The sequence below is a fragment of the Scomber scombrus genome, chromosome 9, assembly GCF_963691925.1.
Source record: "Scomber scombrus chromosome 9, fScoSco1.1, whole genome shotgun sequence".
Taxonomy (NCBI): Eukaryota; Metazoa; Chordata; class Actinopteri; order Scombriformes; family Scombridae; genus Scomber; species Scomber scombrus.
This window is the reverse complement of record NC_084978.1, coordinates 17,024,008-17,043,920: the sequence shown is the minus strand read 5'-3', so window position 1 is coordinate 17,043,920 and position 19,913 is coordinate 17,024,008. Positions and strand designations below refer to the sequence as shown.

The window sequence follows — 19,913 nt, the reverse complement described above, 5'->3', positions numbered from 1 at the left end:
GATATGCTTGTTTTTATTATTCTACAATTGAGTTGTTCTAAATCCTTATACGTCATTGACCCATTTATATTGATGTTCCCTCACACATATCACTGTGCATTTGAACACAGGGGGAAAAAACAAGTACTATATCAAACTAATATAGATGCTGGTGACCTACATCACAAATATTTACTGTTCTATCATGGTGCGAACATATAAAGTAAGTTGAATAGCTGGTATAACAAATTAAGTAATTTCTAAAGATTGCAGGGGTCTGATTTTTAAGGAAATCGCATTAATGAACTATTACAAAAATGTTTAAAAAATTGTTATTGCCGATTAATGCAGCAGTAGTTCATCAACAATAAATGCTACAAGCAGAGCAAGCAGGGGAAGCTTTAATCACACTTGAGGATTCTTGTTCCTTTCTGACGGCCGATCCTAGGCAATTCCCTTTCTATTGCTTGTTTTTTTTTTTTTTACCTTTTTTTTAAATCATGTTCCATCTCTCGCTTGTCACTCAGGGAAGGCTCAAACTATGCCTGTGTGCACCTACAAATACACATGCCATCACTCTTTGCATGTTTTCCTCCCATTCTTCACCCTTTTCCACCACTAAGACACATTCTGTATCTAAATAGCATTGGTTTTGCAGCACTTACTGTACAAAGCATATCTCATCTTTTTCTCTTAAAGGAGATTATATCCACGTTTTCTCTTTGACGTATGTACTATTTATTTTTGAGCAACTTGAGTATCAATATCTTCCTCAACTATTCTGGCTGATATGAAATGTATTATTGTTTGGGATTCTGATTCCCATGTATTGTAGCACTGTAAATGGAGAGTGTTATGAGCTGTGAGAGATGATCAATTGATGAGATGAGCCGTATAAAATTGAATGATTAACAGCAGGTGTAGGTGGGTACATGACACACAATCAACCAAAACACATCAAAGCTTTCTTATTGCAACTTGCATCCTGGAACCTGTCTTTATGTATATCTTTGGCACCATCTGTCTTTGTTTCAGTATCAGTTACATTTACTGTAACTTCTTGTCTCTTTTGAACTGCCATCACATTTTTATTGAGCATCCATTTTTGGAAAAAAAAACATCCTCTTTGTCCCTGCATTATTGGTTTATTTTGTTTTATTTTTTTTATTTTTAATACCCCACCCTCGGTAGGTCTGCCTTTTCAACATCTTAAAAGTCTCTTTTTACTATTTAACTGTTCTTTAAAACTCACTTGTTATATGATAAAACGAAATTACAAGGTGCCTTGCATCCTTTAATAATTTGTTGTTTTTACTCGCTGCTACCTCTTAGCCTGCTCTCTCAGCTGAGTCAGAAAATGGCAGACTGTGACACACAGGCTCATTGATTGGTTGATTTATAATTAAATGTAATCATAAACACATGTACGTGCAAACATGTGGACACACATAAAAACACAATCACACATACAAACACAATCACACATACATTAACCTGCACAGGTGTTTTTTTCAGTTACACTGTGAGATTAGACACAGCTAGTGTCTCATAATTGAGTCCATGTCTCTCTCACATTTGCACTCTTAGCATTACTGCTCTCCATCCTTTCACACACTCTTGACACTTTAGTTGCTCTCTCTTTATACAAAATGACTCATTCATCAGTCACACCCAACATCAACCACTCAAAGGTCCTCAATATGGTATCTGGCACACACACACACACACACACACACACACACACACACACACACACACACACACACACACACACACACACACACACACACACACACACACACACACACGCATGCACACCACTTGATGACAACGTAGAGGATTATCCAAGTTGATGAGCAGATTTGCATAACCCCTCAGCCAGCTCCTGTGTTTGTGTGTGTGTATGTGTGTGTGTATTGTGGGGGGGAGGGTCTGTCATATTGTGTCACTTTACAGATTATAATTTGTTTGATGGAGTACTAACAATCGATGTGAGTGCCTTAGGCCCTATAATCAAATAATGATTATCCAGAGCTCTTTAGATCGAAAACCTGTGATGTGTTTAGCTGCACAAGTCGTTCGGTCTGTCTGTCCAACACTTTGTCCCAGTGAGAATAGATGTTTTCGTGATGATCTTGAAGATGCAAAGATGAGGTGAAATCAGGAGTTATTTCTTTAATACACATTTAATGCGGGCCCGGGACATATGCATGCAAGAGGCAAATGACAATGAGCGACCAAGAGGGAACAACATACATAGTATTGCTGGCATGTCAGGTATTTCCCAAGAGGTAACCTAAACAGAATATGATCTAAGCATCTGGAGTTAGCTCCAGTAAGCTCAGAAACCCTGGCAGACTGAGTGTTAGACCATACTTTGTACCAAATAAGGAAGACAGATATAAAAAAAACATACTACTGTAACACCCAGAGTGAGTTACCTTGACATCTTGCATGCACTTTGACTCTGATGAGGACACAATAGTGTACTGTTACAGGGCTGTTGATTTGCATGTTTACATCCAATCAAAGCTCAGGTGATTCTACAGTAAGTGCAGTTTAGGACTATAACTATAGCTTAGACTCAAAGCCTGAGATATCCTCCTCTTGTGGCAGGGATCTACTCTCCATTTCTCATCAATCCAACTGTTTTTTTTTCAATTGTGTAATTGGAATTAGAGAATTAAAGTTGGCTGTTTGTGTGGTTTTAGAAATGTAGTGTTGTTACAACAGTGACATTTAGAGTGTTCTGAAAATAATAAACAGAACAACATTGATGAAAAAATGAAAACAGATGAGAAAAAAACTGTGAAGTCATATCACATAGCAATGTCTTTAACATTGTGTATGTGTGTTTTTGTGTTGAGGGCTACACAGGAAAGAGACTCAGGTTTTGGTCAAAGGTGGAGGGGCAAAGAGATTGAAGATAGCAAACAAAGTGGAGTTTGAAGAGAAGTGTGTGTGCGTACTTTGCTACACGGCATGATCCAGTAGGCAATAGCCAAGAAGGGCAGTCCGACAGTGACACCCAGCACTGTCCAGCACTTCACCCCAACGGACTGCTGCCTCAGATTAGGAAGGTTCTCATACCAGATAGTCATCAGTTGCTGCTGACAGTTGGGATGGGCAACAAACTGCAGAGAGGGGAACAAGAGAAATCAGAGAAATAGCGAGTAAAGAAAGAGGAGAAAAGAAGGAAAGAAAAAAGAAAAGAGAAAATAATGAGAATGGAAGAAAAGAGTGAGAGAGTAGCAATTATCAGCAGCCATCAATAAGGCTTTACTCAACAACTCAAGACATTCAGAGATATTTCTGCCACCATGAAGTGGTCTCAGCAGCATACCAATCAACATGCCACTACATCTCTAGCAGCAACACTTAAATAGCCCAGTGATTACAAAGGAAGGTGACTTATTTAACAAGCTGACAGCAGAGTCACAGTTATCTTGGTCAATACTGACTAGATCAAAAAAAATACTTAAAATAAAATCTGACTAAATTTTATTGTATGCTTTAAACACATTAAATACACATTTAAATACACTTATGGCATTTCTACTTTTACTAAATTAATACAAAAAGAGCAGACTGGTATTTATTTCAGTTAAACTGTGCAATATGTATATTTATACATTCTCACTTTAGACCTGTGCAATAACAATCTCAACTCAGGTATATTATCACTCAACATCAATAATACTTATTTACTTTTGTACATAATGTTACCATTATTATTTGCTACATTTTTTTTAATAACGATTGTTTTTGTTTGTGTACTAAATATTTATTCTTTTTTATTCTTTTTACTGATGCTTTTTTACTGTCCACTTTGCTGCTTCAATACTGTACATTTTCACATCGTGGGACTATATGTTATCTTATCGATTTTATTTTTGTTGGTCTTTTGGTCCAATATAATATATCCACATATGGTACTTTCATGTTCTTTATGAATGATTTTAATGCAAGAGTGTAAAATGAATCTGTAGTCCAAGAATATGCTGTATTCAGGTGCTTCACTTATGCAAATATTCAAGGTATTGTTTTCCTAGCTGAGTGTGCAGGCTATTTAGAGCAGATCTTTTGTGTTATTCACAACACGTTTGTAGTTGTGGCTGTCACTTGACTTAATTTATAAAGGAAAAATGCCAACAAGCAGGTAAGGAAATCAATGTAATATACAGTATGCAAAAGAGAGCATGCTGCTCATATGAGTGTGAGTGAATGAGAGTGTTATCATCCATTACTGAAGCATGTTTGCTTTATGAGACAAGGCTTGCCTGGCATTTCAGCATCTGTTGATGACTCTACTCTAAGAGAGGAAGCGGTAAATGAAAGCTGCTATCGGTCTGGTAAGGCTGCATGGGAGACAAGGGATGAGGTTGGAGACGATGGATGTTTTTGTTCCAGCTGGAGGAAGGATGTGGACAACAGAGCAATCAATGCCCAGTGGGCAATCAACTAGTGTAAGAATCAAACTCTATGAACCTGACCTCTCTTCCTTGGTTTTTTTAGTGTCTTTGTTTTCGCCCTCCATCAATCATTTCCACCCCTTCACCAATCAACCTCACTCATCACATTCAGGGAGCATTTACCTGAGCTGATGATTGATATCTTCCCATCAATTGATTGAAGCAGACAGACAATGTATAAATGCTCACTCTGTCATTTTTACATTCAGGGGGAAACAACACACAACCATGCACACCCCTCCCATACCCATGTAGTTAACATTGTTCCAACTGGTGTCCAGTGACCAGTCTATCAGGCCACTGACCCATGACATGACCCCTCCCTGCATCCAGCAACGTGTACCAGTCATGCTCTACCTAGTTTCTATGGCAATTTATCCCTCATTCCCTCTCTGCTTGCCTCCTGTGTAATTAGCTCCCCAAGTATTGGTCACGCTCTCTTTCAGAGGATGCTGGCTCGAACAGGCTGTTTACTGCCCAACACACGCATAAACACACACGCCCATTAAACTAACAAACCAGCATTTACACGCACACAAACATGCACTGGGGATTTACCTGATTAGCGAAAACATGCAGTATATGGAGGAGAGAGGAGAGAGAGAGAGAGAGAGAGAGAGAGAGAGAGAGAGAGAGAGAGAGAGAGAGAGAGAGAGAGAGAAAAATAGTATGTGATAGGAGTGGCAGGGGGAAAAGGGATTTAGTTTGACATTTAGTAAGAACATTTCTGCTCAGTAGGAATAAGCTCCCTGACATTTGTTGTTTACATAAGGCCCTCTGAGGCCACACACATGAAAATACATATAAGCATATAAGCAGATGGCTCATATAGATCCTGGCTTAATTACAAACAAACGAACAAGTTACTTGTTAAAAAAGTGCTGTAAAACTGTTTCTGTTAATCCTCCTCAAGATATACTATCAAATTAAGGCACATAATATATGCAAATTGGTTTCACAATCTGTTCAGTGAGATTTCAATCCAACATTTAAAAATTTCAGTTCATCAGTATGAACATCTGCGGATTATAATAAATCAAAATAACAGAGTAATCATAAACTAACATGCTGGGGAAGGAGATGTGATTAATTATTTATTCTTTTATGAGGACAGGTTGAATTTAGTTATTTCAAAAGTACCAAATCAATATGATTAAAGGAGTCGTTTTTGATATTGGGGAAAATGGCTTATTTTCTTTCTTGCCTTGAGTTACATCACAAGATCAATACCAATCTCATGTCTGTCCAGTAAAGATGAACCTATAACCAGGAGGCAATTTGTGTTGGTTGGTGGATTTATAACTTTGGACTGCTTCCATTCTTAATGCTAACATAAGCTTATTAACTACTGGCTCTAGTTACACTGTCACTCTCTGCAAGAAAGCAAATCCTTTAAGATATGGTTACATTTAGGAAAGATTGCAGTGTGGGCTGCAGGAGTAACACTGACTGCAGGTAGGAGACAGGTAGAACATGAATCCTCTTATCAGGTGTCAGTGTCGAACACTGTGTGCACTTATCCTCACCTGTATTCTTTGCTTTACTATAAAAATGTCAAACCACTCCCTGCTTTAAGCAGTTTGAACAAATAACTTACCACTGCTGTTTTGAACAGTCATTACCATCCTCCTGTTTTGTGTTATTGTTATTTACAGTATATTGTTGTATGATGGTCCAACATTAACAAAATGTCATCCCATAAATATAGATAGTTGGACATTTGAACTCGCCTAACGTGAATAAAATACATCTATTTATTTTCTTACCTTCTTGACTTCATACTTGATGGCCAGTATGACACGGCTGAGGCAGGGTCGGTTGTAGGGGCTTGGAGGACACTGATCCACGTCACCGTTCAGTATGGCCTCTACTTCCTCTGTGTCTCGACAAAGGTCCAACACACCCACCACAAAGTCCTTACACTGCATGGACAGCTTACGGTAGTCATTCTGCAACGAGGGGAGAAGCATGGAGGAGAAAAGAAGAGTTTGAGTTTAAAGAGAATCTAAACTCTAAGTCACTCATGTCATCAACTGGTTGTAGACAAAGAGCCATTCTTCAGATGTATGAATGCAAGCATCATAAAAGAGATCATTAAATCATGATGGTGCCTTCAACTGCCCCCTTTGCTATCTGCCTTGTGTCTTTTTCTATTAGTTTATAGTTTTATTTTTGTGTTTACTGTTTTAAAGGTCTTACTGGTCCTTCACATGTTGTTTATTTATGATGTCATCTAATGTTAACTTCATGGTACTTGTTGCATGGTTCTTGCTGCTTGAATATAGTGTGCGAAGCTGTGGATCAATACTTGTCAAACTCCATACAGTATAATCAGTCTTTTGTGTCTTTTTTAAAAATTGCCTATAAAATGCTTGAAATTGGTTTCCCTTCCTTTTGCGCCTGTGTGCCATATAGATTCTCACCTGTATCCTTGAGCTCAGACACTTCTTTTAATGACTTGAGAAATGTCAACCTGTCATGAGACATTTATTCCCATTTGCAATTATAATATAGCTTGGGTGTAAAAAGAATTGAGAAGGTGATAGTGTGATTGGTTCATGACCTTTCCATCTTGGCAAAATAATATCTGTTAGATGAATATTTTGGCTTTACATTTAAACCAGAGAGCAGGCATGTCTATATAAATGACATTGGAGGTAGTCAACTTGACTTATTTTGTCTTCATAGGTACAACAGAGACAACCTCGACAACAGCTGAAAGAGGGTATTCACTCTGCCTTTGGTTACACCCATTTCAAACAGTTAATTAGTGCATTCCTCTCCCCTAGATTTTATGTAGTTTAACTTTCCACACAAAAACTCAAATATAAATGCCTGGAATTTTTTTTAAAAAGGTACATTTTTAAAAGATATTCCCTCCACCGGAAATACCCCAAGCATTAAAAATAAAAAAGGGCATCTAACAAAAACACCACACTTTCTCCTGAGAAGAAGAAGAAAGAGGAGAGTGTGGACACAGAAGATCAATCCATTCATGCAATAACAATTGCCTGCTTGCTTCTGGGAAGCAACAAAGGAATGCAGAGTAACAGTTACTGCTGCAGTCTCGTAACGCCATCTTAAGAATATTCACAGAAGAATAATCGATGGAAACACACTGAATACAATTTATTTAGAAAATAACATTCTAAGTTCAAAATTCAAACTTCAAAGTTGTGTATAAATTAAATATAGACATTGCTATTGATAATGTAATCCCTTCTTTAGGCAGTCTTGGTGGAGTTAAGTTATTATTGAAACTACACTCCATAACATATAAGGAAGACATGTTTCTTCCTTAACATAACTCCACTGATGCCACCCAACTTCATGATAATTTTACTTATCCAAGGGTTTGAAATGCTTGAAAAGTCAGTCGCCTAGTTAGACTTTAATTTCTGGAACACTGGAGGTTATACAGTAACTGTGCCCATTTCACTATTCCATTGCTGTTGGGCCTTTGTCTCTCTCCAATAACTGTTTAAGTTTCAACATGTTCCGCATGTCACTTCTCACCCTTCTTTCTTATACCTTTACCCCGTCACTCTCCTGCCTTGTTCTGTCAACTGTTGTCCAAACACAGATGCAGGCAGCTGATTGGGGCTTCTGGTTATATACTCATATTTTCAATTGTGCGGTGCAGTGATAAACAGGGCTTGCATACTCTGGAAGATTTACTTAAAGGTTAATGTGCAGTGAGAGAGAAAAAAAAGAAAAAGAACCAATAATGCACATGTGCACATTTTCTAATGTTTTCTAATTTTAAACTAAAATTTGTACACACTCAGAGACAGATGCTCCACATTATCCTGATGGCTGAAATGAAGATGTTTTTTTCTCTATGTTGGACTACAGAAGCAAATTCCCTGGGTATAGAAGCTAGTGGTAAAGATCCTTTATAATCCTACTAGATCTGGTTCTGCACCCTCTGGTGTCCTGCAGGGTGGGAAGCAAAGATCTAATGGTATACTATGGTGTACAACTCTAGACTGTAGGGCTTTCCAGTCATGAGCAGAGCAGTTCCCATACCAGTTGGTGATGGTCTCTTTTAGGGCAGCACCAGGGAAAAAGATCTGTGTGTGTGGACAATGTCAGATTTGTTCAACACTCATCTCAGCCTGTATTTGTTTGGATTTATTTGGATTACCATTAGCTGTAACCATCAATCTTGTATTTTAGGCTTATATTTCTCGATATCGCTGGTAGTAAGTCTAGAGTTGTAAGCAGCAGTGTTTTGTTCAGTTTTTGTGGTTTGAATATGTCTGTACAGTCACTGTAGGGATAGTATAATTGACCTACTTTGTTATGAAGCTTGTCACTACTTCCATAAATGTGCTGATGTTTTCAAGGCTGGATTGGAATATATTCCAGTCAACATCAATCTGCATGTCCTAGTAATGATATCCATTTTCTGGAGTCACAGAGTTTGGAATTTTAAATACCAAAAAATTAACACTTTACATTTTAGAATTTGCCTGATCAGGCATGGATTCATGATGTAAGAAAAAAAAATCCCTCTAGATACAGTTGATCAAAGGGCCCATCACCATCTGCAAAAACAAAAAGCAATGACAATGACAGCATATTGCCTCTTTGGGGACATGAAGGAAAAGACAGCATTTGGTTCATCTTTCCTTTAGATTGATAACAATAACAATCTCACATTTCCTTGTACCCTGATATAAAGGCTTCAGGGCAGTATTTGCACACATCAGGAACACACAAGTCCCATCATTACACAAACATATATGTGGAATTCCAATCACAATTCAAGGCATGGGGTTTGTGCCTCAGGGGCTGAGATAAAGGAAAGGGAACGATGTTGTGAGATTGAAAATGGAGACAGAGCAGTGTGAAGCAGAGTGAGAATGGTTACAGATGAGTGAAATGAGGGGGGGCATGAGGCAAGCGTCAAACATGAAGGGAGAGAGGGAGTTGTAAGATGGAGGGATGAGGAAAAAAGACGGATAGAGTTTCTATTACTGCATTTCAGTTGCCATCCACTCACTCTTTTTCACTTTATCTCTTGCTGTTTGTCTCACATTGTATCTGTTGCTATTCTTTCCACTATTAAGAAATTAACTTGAACTAAAACTGCCACCAAACAGAACAAAGTCAAATTGAATTAAAAAAAACAAAAACAAAAAACAAAAACAAACACCACACTCCTCTGCCTTACTTCTCTCTCTCTGTGTGTCTCTCCAAAGGATATTTGGAAAGTGTGTGTATGCATCTGTGTGTGTCCAGAGGCTCTTATGAGAAATTGATGGGCTGTCTTGGAAAGCAAGATGTTTGGAGATAAATATTCTGCTGCTCAGGAGGTCCTGATGTGCCTTTAGCAGCCCTTTCAGAAACATGTATCATGCACCACTAGGAGCACTCTCTTCTCTGCACTGTGACAGGTTGTGAGCTATTGTGTGAGAGCTGTTGGCACTCAACTGTGTGAACGTATGTATGAATTCTTTATTTACTGTAAGCGCAAGTGGATACATAAACTGTGTCCTAAGCAACATTCTAATTCTATGCATACAATTAAACATGTAGCCTGTATCATGTTAGCATGTTAGTATGTACAGTACATAGCATACAGCTGAGGCAGATTTAATTAATCGATGTGCCTGATAAATGAAAAATCGTGTCCCTTTGGTGGTTAGGGGCTAATCAATATCATTAGGGTTTATCTTCTTGGGGGCAGTCAATGTCTGTGTAATTTAATAGCAATCTGTCCAAAGTAGTGGCCAAGATATCCGAACCAAGATCACCCTGAACCAAACTGAATAATATTTGCCACTATGTCTTGAAATAGCAGACATATCAGCTCACATTACCACAGAGAAGCATTTTGGTGGCCTTAAACTGGAATTATGCTTCTCTGAAGATTTACACAAACGTCTCTGCAAACAAACTGTACATAGCAAAGGGTGTAATGGGTAACCGTGGGTTGTAGCAGCTGACATACACACCCTCTAAATCTTAACAATGTGACATGCAGTGGACCTGCACATCAAGCAAGTTGATTCAATTCCTGAGCTGGGTCCAAAGTGGAGTCGAAAACAAATACAAATATATTCTATATGAAAGAGCTATGCTTTTAAAGTGCTTTAGATAAAGGTGTCATCAATGACATAAAGTAGTGTTTCAATCTTTTGCATGTCACATTTTTTCTCACTGACATGATGCCTTAATCTAAGCCTTAACTTGTATTTCCCCTGTTTGATTTCCCAATTTACCACATGAGTGTCTTAATATTATTTGATATTTTAACATAATGAGAATATGACATAGAGGAGGGCTAGGGAGACCACTAAAGAGAGAAGACGGAAGGGTGATAATGAGATGGTAATGAGACAGATGAGCTCCAACACAACAGGGGTCCCTCAGGTGAGCCCTTCTCATTAAGTTTTGAGGAGATGGGAAATTGAATGACAAACATAACGACGGGCAGAAAGACAGAGGAATGGATAAATAAGGAGAGACAGAAATTAACAGCCACGCATGGCCGGACAGCGGAAGGTAAATGAGGCATTATTCAATAGTATTACAATATAGAGAGACAGGAAACACAGGGAAAGAGTAACAGGACACCCCAGTTTAATTTTTCATAACAGTTCCAACTGTAACAGCTAATCCTACTGGTCAGTTAGCAACACTGTATCCACATGTTGTTCTCCCTCTTTCTCTGTGTGACTCATTCGTCAAAGAGTGTGGTGGCCTTAATATCCCAAGGCAACAGATTCGGGTAAGGTGTACCAGCTGGCACAATACAAGGGAATCAAGTCCCTCTCCACCTCCAACCAGCCCTAAAAGCTTGCCCAAACCTGTTGCACAGCATAGTTTAGTGGGAATGCATTACCCTGGCCCCAAGCCAATCAACCTGCCACAGGACAGATGCCTGCAAACCCAGCTGGCACAGCAGGTTGGATTCAAAGTTTCTGTGGGTATGTGTGGCTGTGTATGGGGCTGCTATGAAACCTTAGATCCAGAAATCTCAAACATCATTCTGTTACACGCAATTAAATTTTCTCCAACACACAAGCACGCATGCACGCACGAGCACACACACACACACACACACACACACACACACACACACACACACACACACACACACACACACACACACACACACACAAATGTATGGCTGCCTTACATATAGTATGCAATTCTTCCTCTCAATAAAAGCTCATCTCTTATATTTTCCATCAAAAAATAAAGTGTTCTGCTTTATAATTCTTATTTCACTAAAACCTGAGGAAAGATTGCATGGGTAATAAAGTAATATGAGTAATAAAAAGCTGGGAGTCCACTGGGAAATCAATTCTAGATGAGAGTCTATAGTGATTTATCATTGGCAGGAATCGCTTAAAACACTGGCACAGATGGATCTTCAAATTTCCATTCAACAATATAAACTGTACCTATCCTGCCTGCACTGTGAAAAAAATGAATGAGAATGTGACGACAATAATAATATAAAAAAGATTAAATACACTCATTTACACTTTTATAATGGCTTTCCTGTCATTCCAAAATCATTTAAAAAAAATGTACTGTGTGTTTCTCCAGAAGGGGACAATCATTCTTTTTCACCTCATATCCCCTTGCATGTCAGAAAAATGTTCTGTCACCTCTTTGGCAACCCATAAAAAACAGGCTGTTTGTGTGAGCTGGTATTAAGAAAGCGATGGGGCAAAAAAAAGAAAATACTGATAAACAAACAAAAGGAAACAATGTCAAGAGAGACACAGACCAACTCACCTTAAATTCTGTCTCGATGTTGGCCAGTCTTGCCAGTTCGTTGCTGAGTTCCAGGGCAGTCAGTACAGGATCTTCACTGCTGAGCGACAAGTAAGCTGCACTAGCCAGGCCCTTATATGCATTCATCCTGGAGCGTGAGTGACTGAAGGAGTCTTTCTTCTGTTTATCCAGGCACTCTGAACACTTACAGAAGTAGTCATGCGGCCTTTCAATGCGGGCCCCCTTGGACAATAGGATGTGGACAATTTCGAACTCCATGCAGTGAGCAGCCAGGATGATGGGTGTGACGTCATGCGAGAAACGTGTTCCATCCTCATCATAAGCAAAGAAGACATCATCACGCATGTCCTGCTCCAGAGAGCTCAAAGCCAGCCGGAGACCCCCACCAAAAGCAGGATGGCCGAGAATGGCTTCTACGATGCGAACATAACCCTTGGAAATAGCCAAAAGAAGGCCGTCTCCAATCCTCGCTAATCCTTCTTTCTTTAACAGCAGCTCAGTCACTTCTAGGTGCTCATTACCCACTGCCAGCTGCAATGCATTCTGGCCCATGTAGTCCACACAATTGAAGTTGAGGGTTTTGGACTCTTCCAGCATTTTACGGACCACAGGAATGTTTCCGTATTCAGCAGCATCCAGAAAACGCTCCTCTTCTGCAGTGAGGGGAGAGCCACGTTCATTGAACATGTAGGCTGGGCCTCTCACTGCCTGGCGACGCCCCTTATCCCTCAATGTAGTGTGCCGGCGATGCATGGCCTCCACCCTGTAGACAGCAGAGAGAGGAGGAAATGTGAGGCCATAATGACAAGAATTAATATGATGAAGGTGTAGGTAGAAGGGAGAAAAGCTTTGACATTCAGAGGAAGGAATGATGAAGAGTTGGAAAGGGAATTGGACAGAAAGAGAGCAAATGATCCAGGCAAGAGAACAAGACAGTATCATTAGTTAAATCAAACTGACTATTGTGTAACAAGGCAAACAAAGTCATTACTGTCTCTCAATGTGGATATCCTTCATGGACAGGGACTGGTCAAACACAATCAGCAGTGCTTAACACAGACTTCTCCTCTGACCTAAGAGCAAGCTCCAACAATACATCTGTAATAAAGCTATCCTCGGCCTGATCAATTAACCACTACTGGGGTCAAAAAAATCATTACAGGGTCATCTCAGGTCAACAGCTCTGATTGGCTAGAGACATATGAAGCTTAATTGGCTCTTGCATGACAAACTCATACCATGATTCAGTGGTCACCTGAAATGACTCTTTGGGCCACTGATGAATCTGTCTTTTTCAACACACTATCCACAGTATGTCTTTATTTATCTTTCTTCCTACATAGAACATTATTTCTAGAGGCACAGTGTCACATCCCAGCAGATAAAAATCTTCATCAATAGTTACCTGTAAAACATAACTAGCAGTAGTTTGCACAGAACCCCTAGTAATCATTCTTTTAAGTGAATAACACATTCCATTTGGATTATTGTACTCCTATTGTATTTTAGAAACACAAGGATCTGTCACAATCCCTACATCTGCTGTGTAGCCCAACACTCTGACCCACACAGTGGGAAAACAAAGCCTTGATGTTTCCTAAAGCTACATGAGAGGGAGAAAGTGAGTTGCAGAGCAATGCATGAAATATTGTTATGATACCAGAAGAATCCGTAGTGTTTCCTTCTGCTTCCCCTTACCTTTGTTTGTGTGTGTTGGCATGGGTGTGGTTTCCTTTTTCTCATTCCCCTGGCTCCCTGCTCAGCTCACCTTGAACACTTTTGGGCTCATCACCTCTCTTAGTCAGTCCACCTGCCTCCTATCAGTTCATCAGCTTGCAGCATATCTACCAAGGCTTTTCACCCAGTCTTCGCCAGATTGAATCTCCAACCTCGGTCCACAGTCCAGGACTAAGTGTTATGGGGACAGGGCACCAAAACTGTGGAATTCTCTTCCTCCCCCCATCCAATTCTTCCTGACTATCAAGATTTTCAAGAGTCATCTTAAAACATACTTTTACTCTAGCTATTAACTGTGCTAGCCGTTCGCTCTGTGTGACCATGTGCTTATACTATAATTGCTTTTATTATTGATATTGTTGTCAGTATTTTATTTAATCATCATTCTGATTTCTCTTCTCCTCTACTGTTTGTTTTCCTTTTTTCCCTCAGTGTGTGCGATAGAGCCCTTAAGATCAACTGTGTTGTTTGTAAAGTGCTACGATTAAAGGCTTACTTATTTTACATTCCTAGTGATTCAGTTTCCTCTCATGTTAACTTGTTTCTCTTGTGTCCCAGGCTCATTACTTGACTACCTGTCCTCCTGCTTGTCAACAACTTCCAAACCTTCAAGATATCCCTCCTTGTAATGCTGCCCCTAATTTGGAGGGACTGCTCACAGCCAACACTCCTCCATTTCCTAGATTCATCCCTGCTGGCCATGGATTCCCATTCCCTGCCATCAATCTCTCATCCAGACCCTCCCCTTGAATAAAAACTCAATTTTTTTCTCTGTGGGTGTCCACGCCAAAACCTGCCACATGTTGGATTTCTCCGCCCCTTGCCGGTCAGGTCATAAGGTCTCCACTGACCACAACCAACACATTGCTGACTGTCACCAGGCACCAGCCCCAAATTACCAACTAGGTCAGAAAGTTTGGCTTTCCTTAAGAGCTCTCCCCTTGCAAACTACTTCATTATGTTGGTCCATATGAGATTCATTTAATCATTAACTCCACTGTTAGGCTTCCTCCTCACATGAAGGTTCGCCCCACATTTCATGTCTCACTGTTGAAACCTGTCTCCACTAGCCCACTGACTGCTCCAGTTGTGGCCCTTCCACCTCCCACATTATCGATGATCTGGCAGTTGCTAGACATACTCCTCTAACGTTGGGGCTACCAGTACCTGGTTAACTGGGAGGGCTATGGACCTAAGGAGCACAGGGCTGGTGGGGTACAGTTACGGTAACAGAGGATTACCTTGTGTTTCTCCTTCCCTGTGCTCTGAGTGGTCCCCTGTCTCTCTCTTTGTTTATGTTTTGTTTGTGTGTGGGTTGATGTGATTTCCCTTCCTCATTCTCCTGCCTCTTCAAGCATATTTACACCAGCTCTTTACCCACTCTTCGCCAGATTGTTGTTTCAACCATAATGGTAGCGAGTCAGGGCAAACTTATTTTATATTCCTAGTGATTTAGTTTCCTTGTGTCTTGAATGCTAACTTTTTTCTCTTGTGTCCCAGGATCATTACTCGTCTGTCCTCCTAGTTGTCCATCTGCCTATCAACAACTTCCAAGCCTCTAAGATGTTCCTGCATGCCCCCCAATCCTTCCCGCTCATGCCAGCCAGACTCCATTTCATTCATTCAGCCCTGAAGTTGCTGGTCCCCATTCCCTGCTATCACCCTCTCACCCAGATCCTCCCATGGACAATGAAAGAATAGGTGAAAATGGAAACCTGGTTACAGTGGAAATATTCTCTGGGGGCATAAAAGGATATGGAACTGAAAAGATGAAGAGAGCTCACCAAGGCAAAACATTGTGGGAGTGTGTGTGTGTGTGTGTGCATGTGTGTGTGTGTGTGTGTGTGTGTGTGTATGTGCGTGCATGCGTGTGTGTGAGAGAGAGAGAGAGAGAGCATCAGACACAAACCATGCTTGTCAGCGTGTGATTAAAGGGTATAAAAGGTCGGTAGCTCTTGATTTTTGATTTAAACAATTAGTGTGTATGCCTTAGGCTGCCAATCAATGGTAGAGGATAGAATATCTCTCTGTCTTACACACACACATACACACACACACACACACACACAAATGAGCAAACATAAGAATATAAATGTGGACACACATGGTGCACGACTGGACAAACACATATGTGACAAGATCAGCACCATCGGTATGCATACAGAATGTGGACAAAAAATAACTCATCTGTAAAATGCGATACAAACCAAACCAATACCATGCAGTGCTATAAGGTATAATTTCTCATCCAACCCTCCACCTACACACACACACACACACACACACACACACACACACACACACACACACACACACACACACACACACACACACACACACACACACACATTAACCCTAACTAGATAGCTACATAACCCTAGCCAGCTAATGAATAACTATTTTCCATCACTATTTGTGATTCTGAAATAGAATTTACCTGCATCATTTCTGCGTGGAATTACAATCACACAGAGAGGAGGAGGCAGATACAATGGAGATGGATAGATAGAGAGAAAGCGAGTGTGTGTGTGTGTGTGTGTGCGTGTGTGTGTGTGTGTGTGTGTGTGTGTGTGTGTGTGTGTGTGTGTGTGTGTGTGTGTGTGTGTGTGTGTGTGTGTGTGTGTGCATGTGGGAAAGAGAGAAAAGGGAGACACATGGATGATTGGGAAGAAAATGGCTGAGTGAAGTAGGGACTGTTTATGCATGTCTGCTTACAGTGTGTGATTGTATTCACACTTCCATCATATAGTGCTCTTCTTAAAGCTGTACAATCCTAAAGTATTTAACGCATTACCATTGTTGCAACCAAGATCACTTTACTTCCTAAACATAGGCAGCATATTTCATCCCATCCCACTAGAGAAATCTTTTTGCCTATTTGTTGAATTCAAGGGCAATATTCACCTGCCTTTTAAGCTTGCTACATGTTTGAATGTCTACTTGTTTACTTTCACTCATATTACTCATTATGTATATAATCAGCTAGTGTAAAGATGCATGATTTTAACTTTCTGACATGAGAATGGAAATTTTTTTAAAAGCTGCAAAAAGCTGTAGATTTAGGTTTTGATTCTCAGCAGGGTCTGTGGTTTCAGTTTGTCACATTTCATTTGATTAACTGAGTCTACACAGCTCTCATCCTGATGCTGCATCCAATTCAAAGGCTGCTGCGGATCACTCAGAGCCCCTTTCCAAGCAAGCAGTTCCCTCTCCTATTAGCAACAAAACTGTCAGAAAAGGGAGAAACTATCTCACACCACGCTACTGGTGATGTCAATTCCAACACACTATTGAAGCTTGCTCTAAATTATTCCTGTATTTAGCTCTCAAGCCATTGGTCTTTCATATAAAATAAAATAAATTGAATTTGGATTCAACTATAGTGGCTTTTAATTAAGTGTAATGTTGATAGGTATCAAAGAAAACAATTAGTTCTACTGTAGTTTACTGTAATGTACACATTCATTCTGAGTCACAGTGTTGATGTGTATTCATTGGAGTGTGACAATTTTTGAATCTTCACACTTGGCTGCTACTATATAAGAGTTATTATCATGTATTTGGGATGTCAAGCCAAGAAGACAATGTCTTTGAATGATTAACTCATCATTCTAAAAATAAATGTCATGCTGGGGATGACAGTCAGCAGTAATCTAAATGTGACTTTTAGTGGAATGAAACATGCAAAACTACTGATATGGTCCTTAAAAATGCCACGTTTCATACCAGTCAATGGATATGAACAAGTAGAATTTGCTCATATGAAGTATTACTCCAAAGTGTTTGAAATGTAATGGATATGTAAACTACATAGTAGCAGTAGCTTATACACTGAACACTGAAAAGCTGTAACTTTTCAATGATAAACTGTCATCCATTTTAAACTGCTCAAAATCTCTTCTTTTTTAACTTAGCTTTCGGATGTTCATCCAACAAGTTATCTATATTCAGTTAACACAATCAACCAGGTTAGGTCACTCACCTGTGAACTATACAAAAAGCAAGTATGGGAAGATCAGCTTTGAAATTACACTTAGGTAAAAGAAATGGGTAAAAGAAAGAAGTTTCAACTCTTGAGGAATATTTACAAAACTGACTAATGAGTTAATACTCTATCAGTCCACAGACATGAACAGAATATTTGACAAGACTTATTCTCTCAGCTCTCTCTCTTTCTCTCTCTTTATCAAATACACACACACTAGACATTCTTTCAAGCAGTAAATTGCCAAATTTTGAGATCAAAGGTGAGTTGCTCACCATATTTCCCTGGTAATGAGAAACAGGCATGTTCACCCTCTCTCACCCTCTCTTACACACACACACAGGCTTCCAACATTTAGCCTGGTCAGGCACCAGTGAAAGCATACGTGCTTCTTTTCCATGAAAGGCCTTTTAAGCTGAAAACTGGTGTAACAAAGACATAGACCAGAGAAGATCAAAGACCCATCACTGAGGCCTGCCATCCTCAGTATCTAATAGATATAGCTCAACTGGCTTTGCTGCATGAAAACCCATTAATTGTCACCCTATATCCCGTTTATCCCTGTGGATACTTGCTACATGGATGCACTTGACTTGATCCAATAAATGATCCTGTGAGTACTTATCTCATGTGTAGATAAGTTGAGAGAAATGATACAGCAGAATACATTTGCAAGATGGCAGAGAGGTTCCCAATCAGAGTTTATGAGTGTGTGTGTATGTCATGAGTGTGACATTAAGGGGATGAACTGTGCGAGATGTTTTCTGTACTCTGCTCCAGCTCAGTGTCACATGGTCTTACCTCTAAGTATCTCTCTTACTGAGGATAACACTCAACACACTCAACACACTCAACACTCTCTGTCTCTCTCTCTCTCTCTCTCTCTCTCTCTCTCTCTCTCTCTCTCTCTCTCTCTCTCTCTCTCTCTCTCTCTCCCTCTCTCTCTCTCTCTCTCTCTCTCTCTCTCCAAAACTATCCTTTACTTGTTGACATTTACAGGTGGATTAGTTGCTCTTGATAAAACCACAGAATAAGTTTCCCAATTCTAAACCATCGCCCAGCGTCCCCTTTGCATTAGACAACTCCAAAATGCCATAGTTTGTAAATAAGCACATGTAAACTCAAGGCCCCGAAACTGGCCATTTAACTTATTTATCACGTCTCTGGATTGATGAATAAAAGTTGAGATTGAAAATAAAGGACTCACGTTTGCAGGGATTCTGAGTTGATCTCGGTGTCTGTGGGCTCAACAGAGTAGTGGTTTCCTGAGTCAGAGAGCTCCGGAGCCCGGGGGACTCTCTGTCCGCGGTGCTGAAAACGCTCAGCACTCCCTGCGCCTCTTCCCCTCCATTTAGAAAACGGGTAATCGTGGCGGTCGTACACCGCATCTAGACGCACATCCTGCCACGAACGAAACGGGGAACCGGTGTCCCCGGTGCGCTGGCGTAACTTTGGTGATGTGAAGTGTGGGGAGTCCCCTTGCTCCCGATTCTCTGGAGACGGGTGAAGGCACTCCGGAGAGGCCAGGTAAGGTAGGTCTGTATCCCCCAGCAGCGGAGAGGCGGAAGAGAAGAGGTCCAGGGGCCGCGGAGAGGATGTGGATCCTTCGGGATGACAGTCAGACAGAGGCGGGGAGGGAGACTCCGAGAGACGGGCTCTCTCGCCGCTGTCGCTTTCTTCCCCCTCGTCAGACATTGGTAGAGGTCGTTAGCAGCATATACTTTAAATGATTTTATTATCTGTCAGACATAACGCAACATTTGCCAAAGTTTAAACCGCACAAGTTTCTTCTGAGCTGCGCATCAGCGAAGAGCCAAGCTCCACCTTCACACAAGAGTGCGCGCTCTAATCAAGGAGCACCCAGAGTGCGCGCGCGCACAGGGAGCCAGCCCTTTGCGAAATGGTAGAAAATGAACTAGTGGCAACATCACAAAGTGGCTTAAATTACACATTGCATTGAACTACAAAATGACCAACAAAAT

At 40.4% G+C, this 19,913-nt stretch overlaps 1 protein-coding gene across 1 annotated transcript in view; it reads right to left on the bottom strand.

Moving 5' to 3' along the window:
- The window catches only part of LOC133986218 (short transient receptor potential channel 7-like), a 47,375-nt gene extending 27,749 nt beyond the window's left edge, over positions 1-19,626 (bottom strand). The window contains exons 1-4 of the mRNA XM_062426027.1: positions 19,139-19,626; positions 12,210-12,972; positions 6,218-6,400; positions 2,949-3,113 (exon numbers count right to left, since the gene is read on the bottom strand). Coding sequence (XP_062282011.1) covers positions 2,949-3,113; positions 6,218-6,400; positions 12,210-12,972; positions 19,139-19,626 — 1,599 coding nt within the window. The remainder of the gene's footprint in view (positions 1-2,948; positions 3,114-6,217; positions 6,401-12,209; positions 12,973-19,138) is intronic.
- Positions 19,627-19,913: the final 287 nt, after the last annotated feature.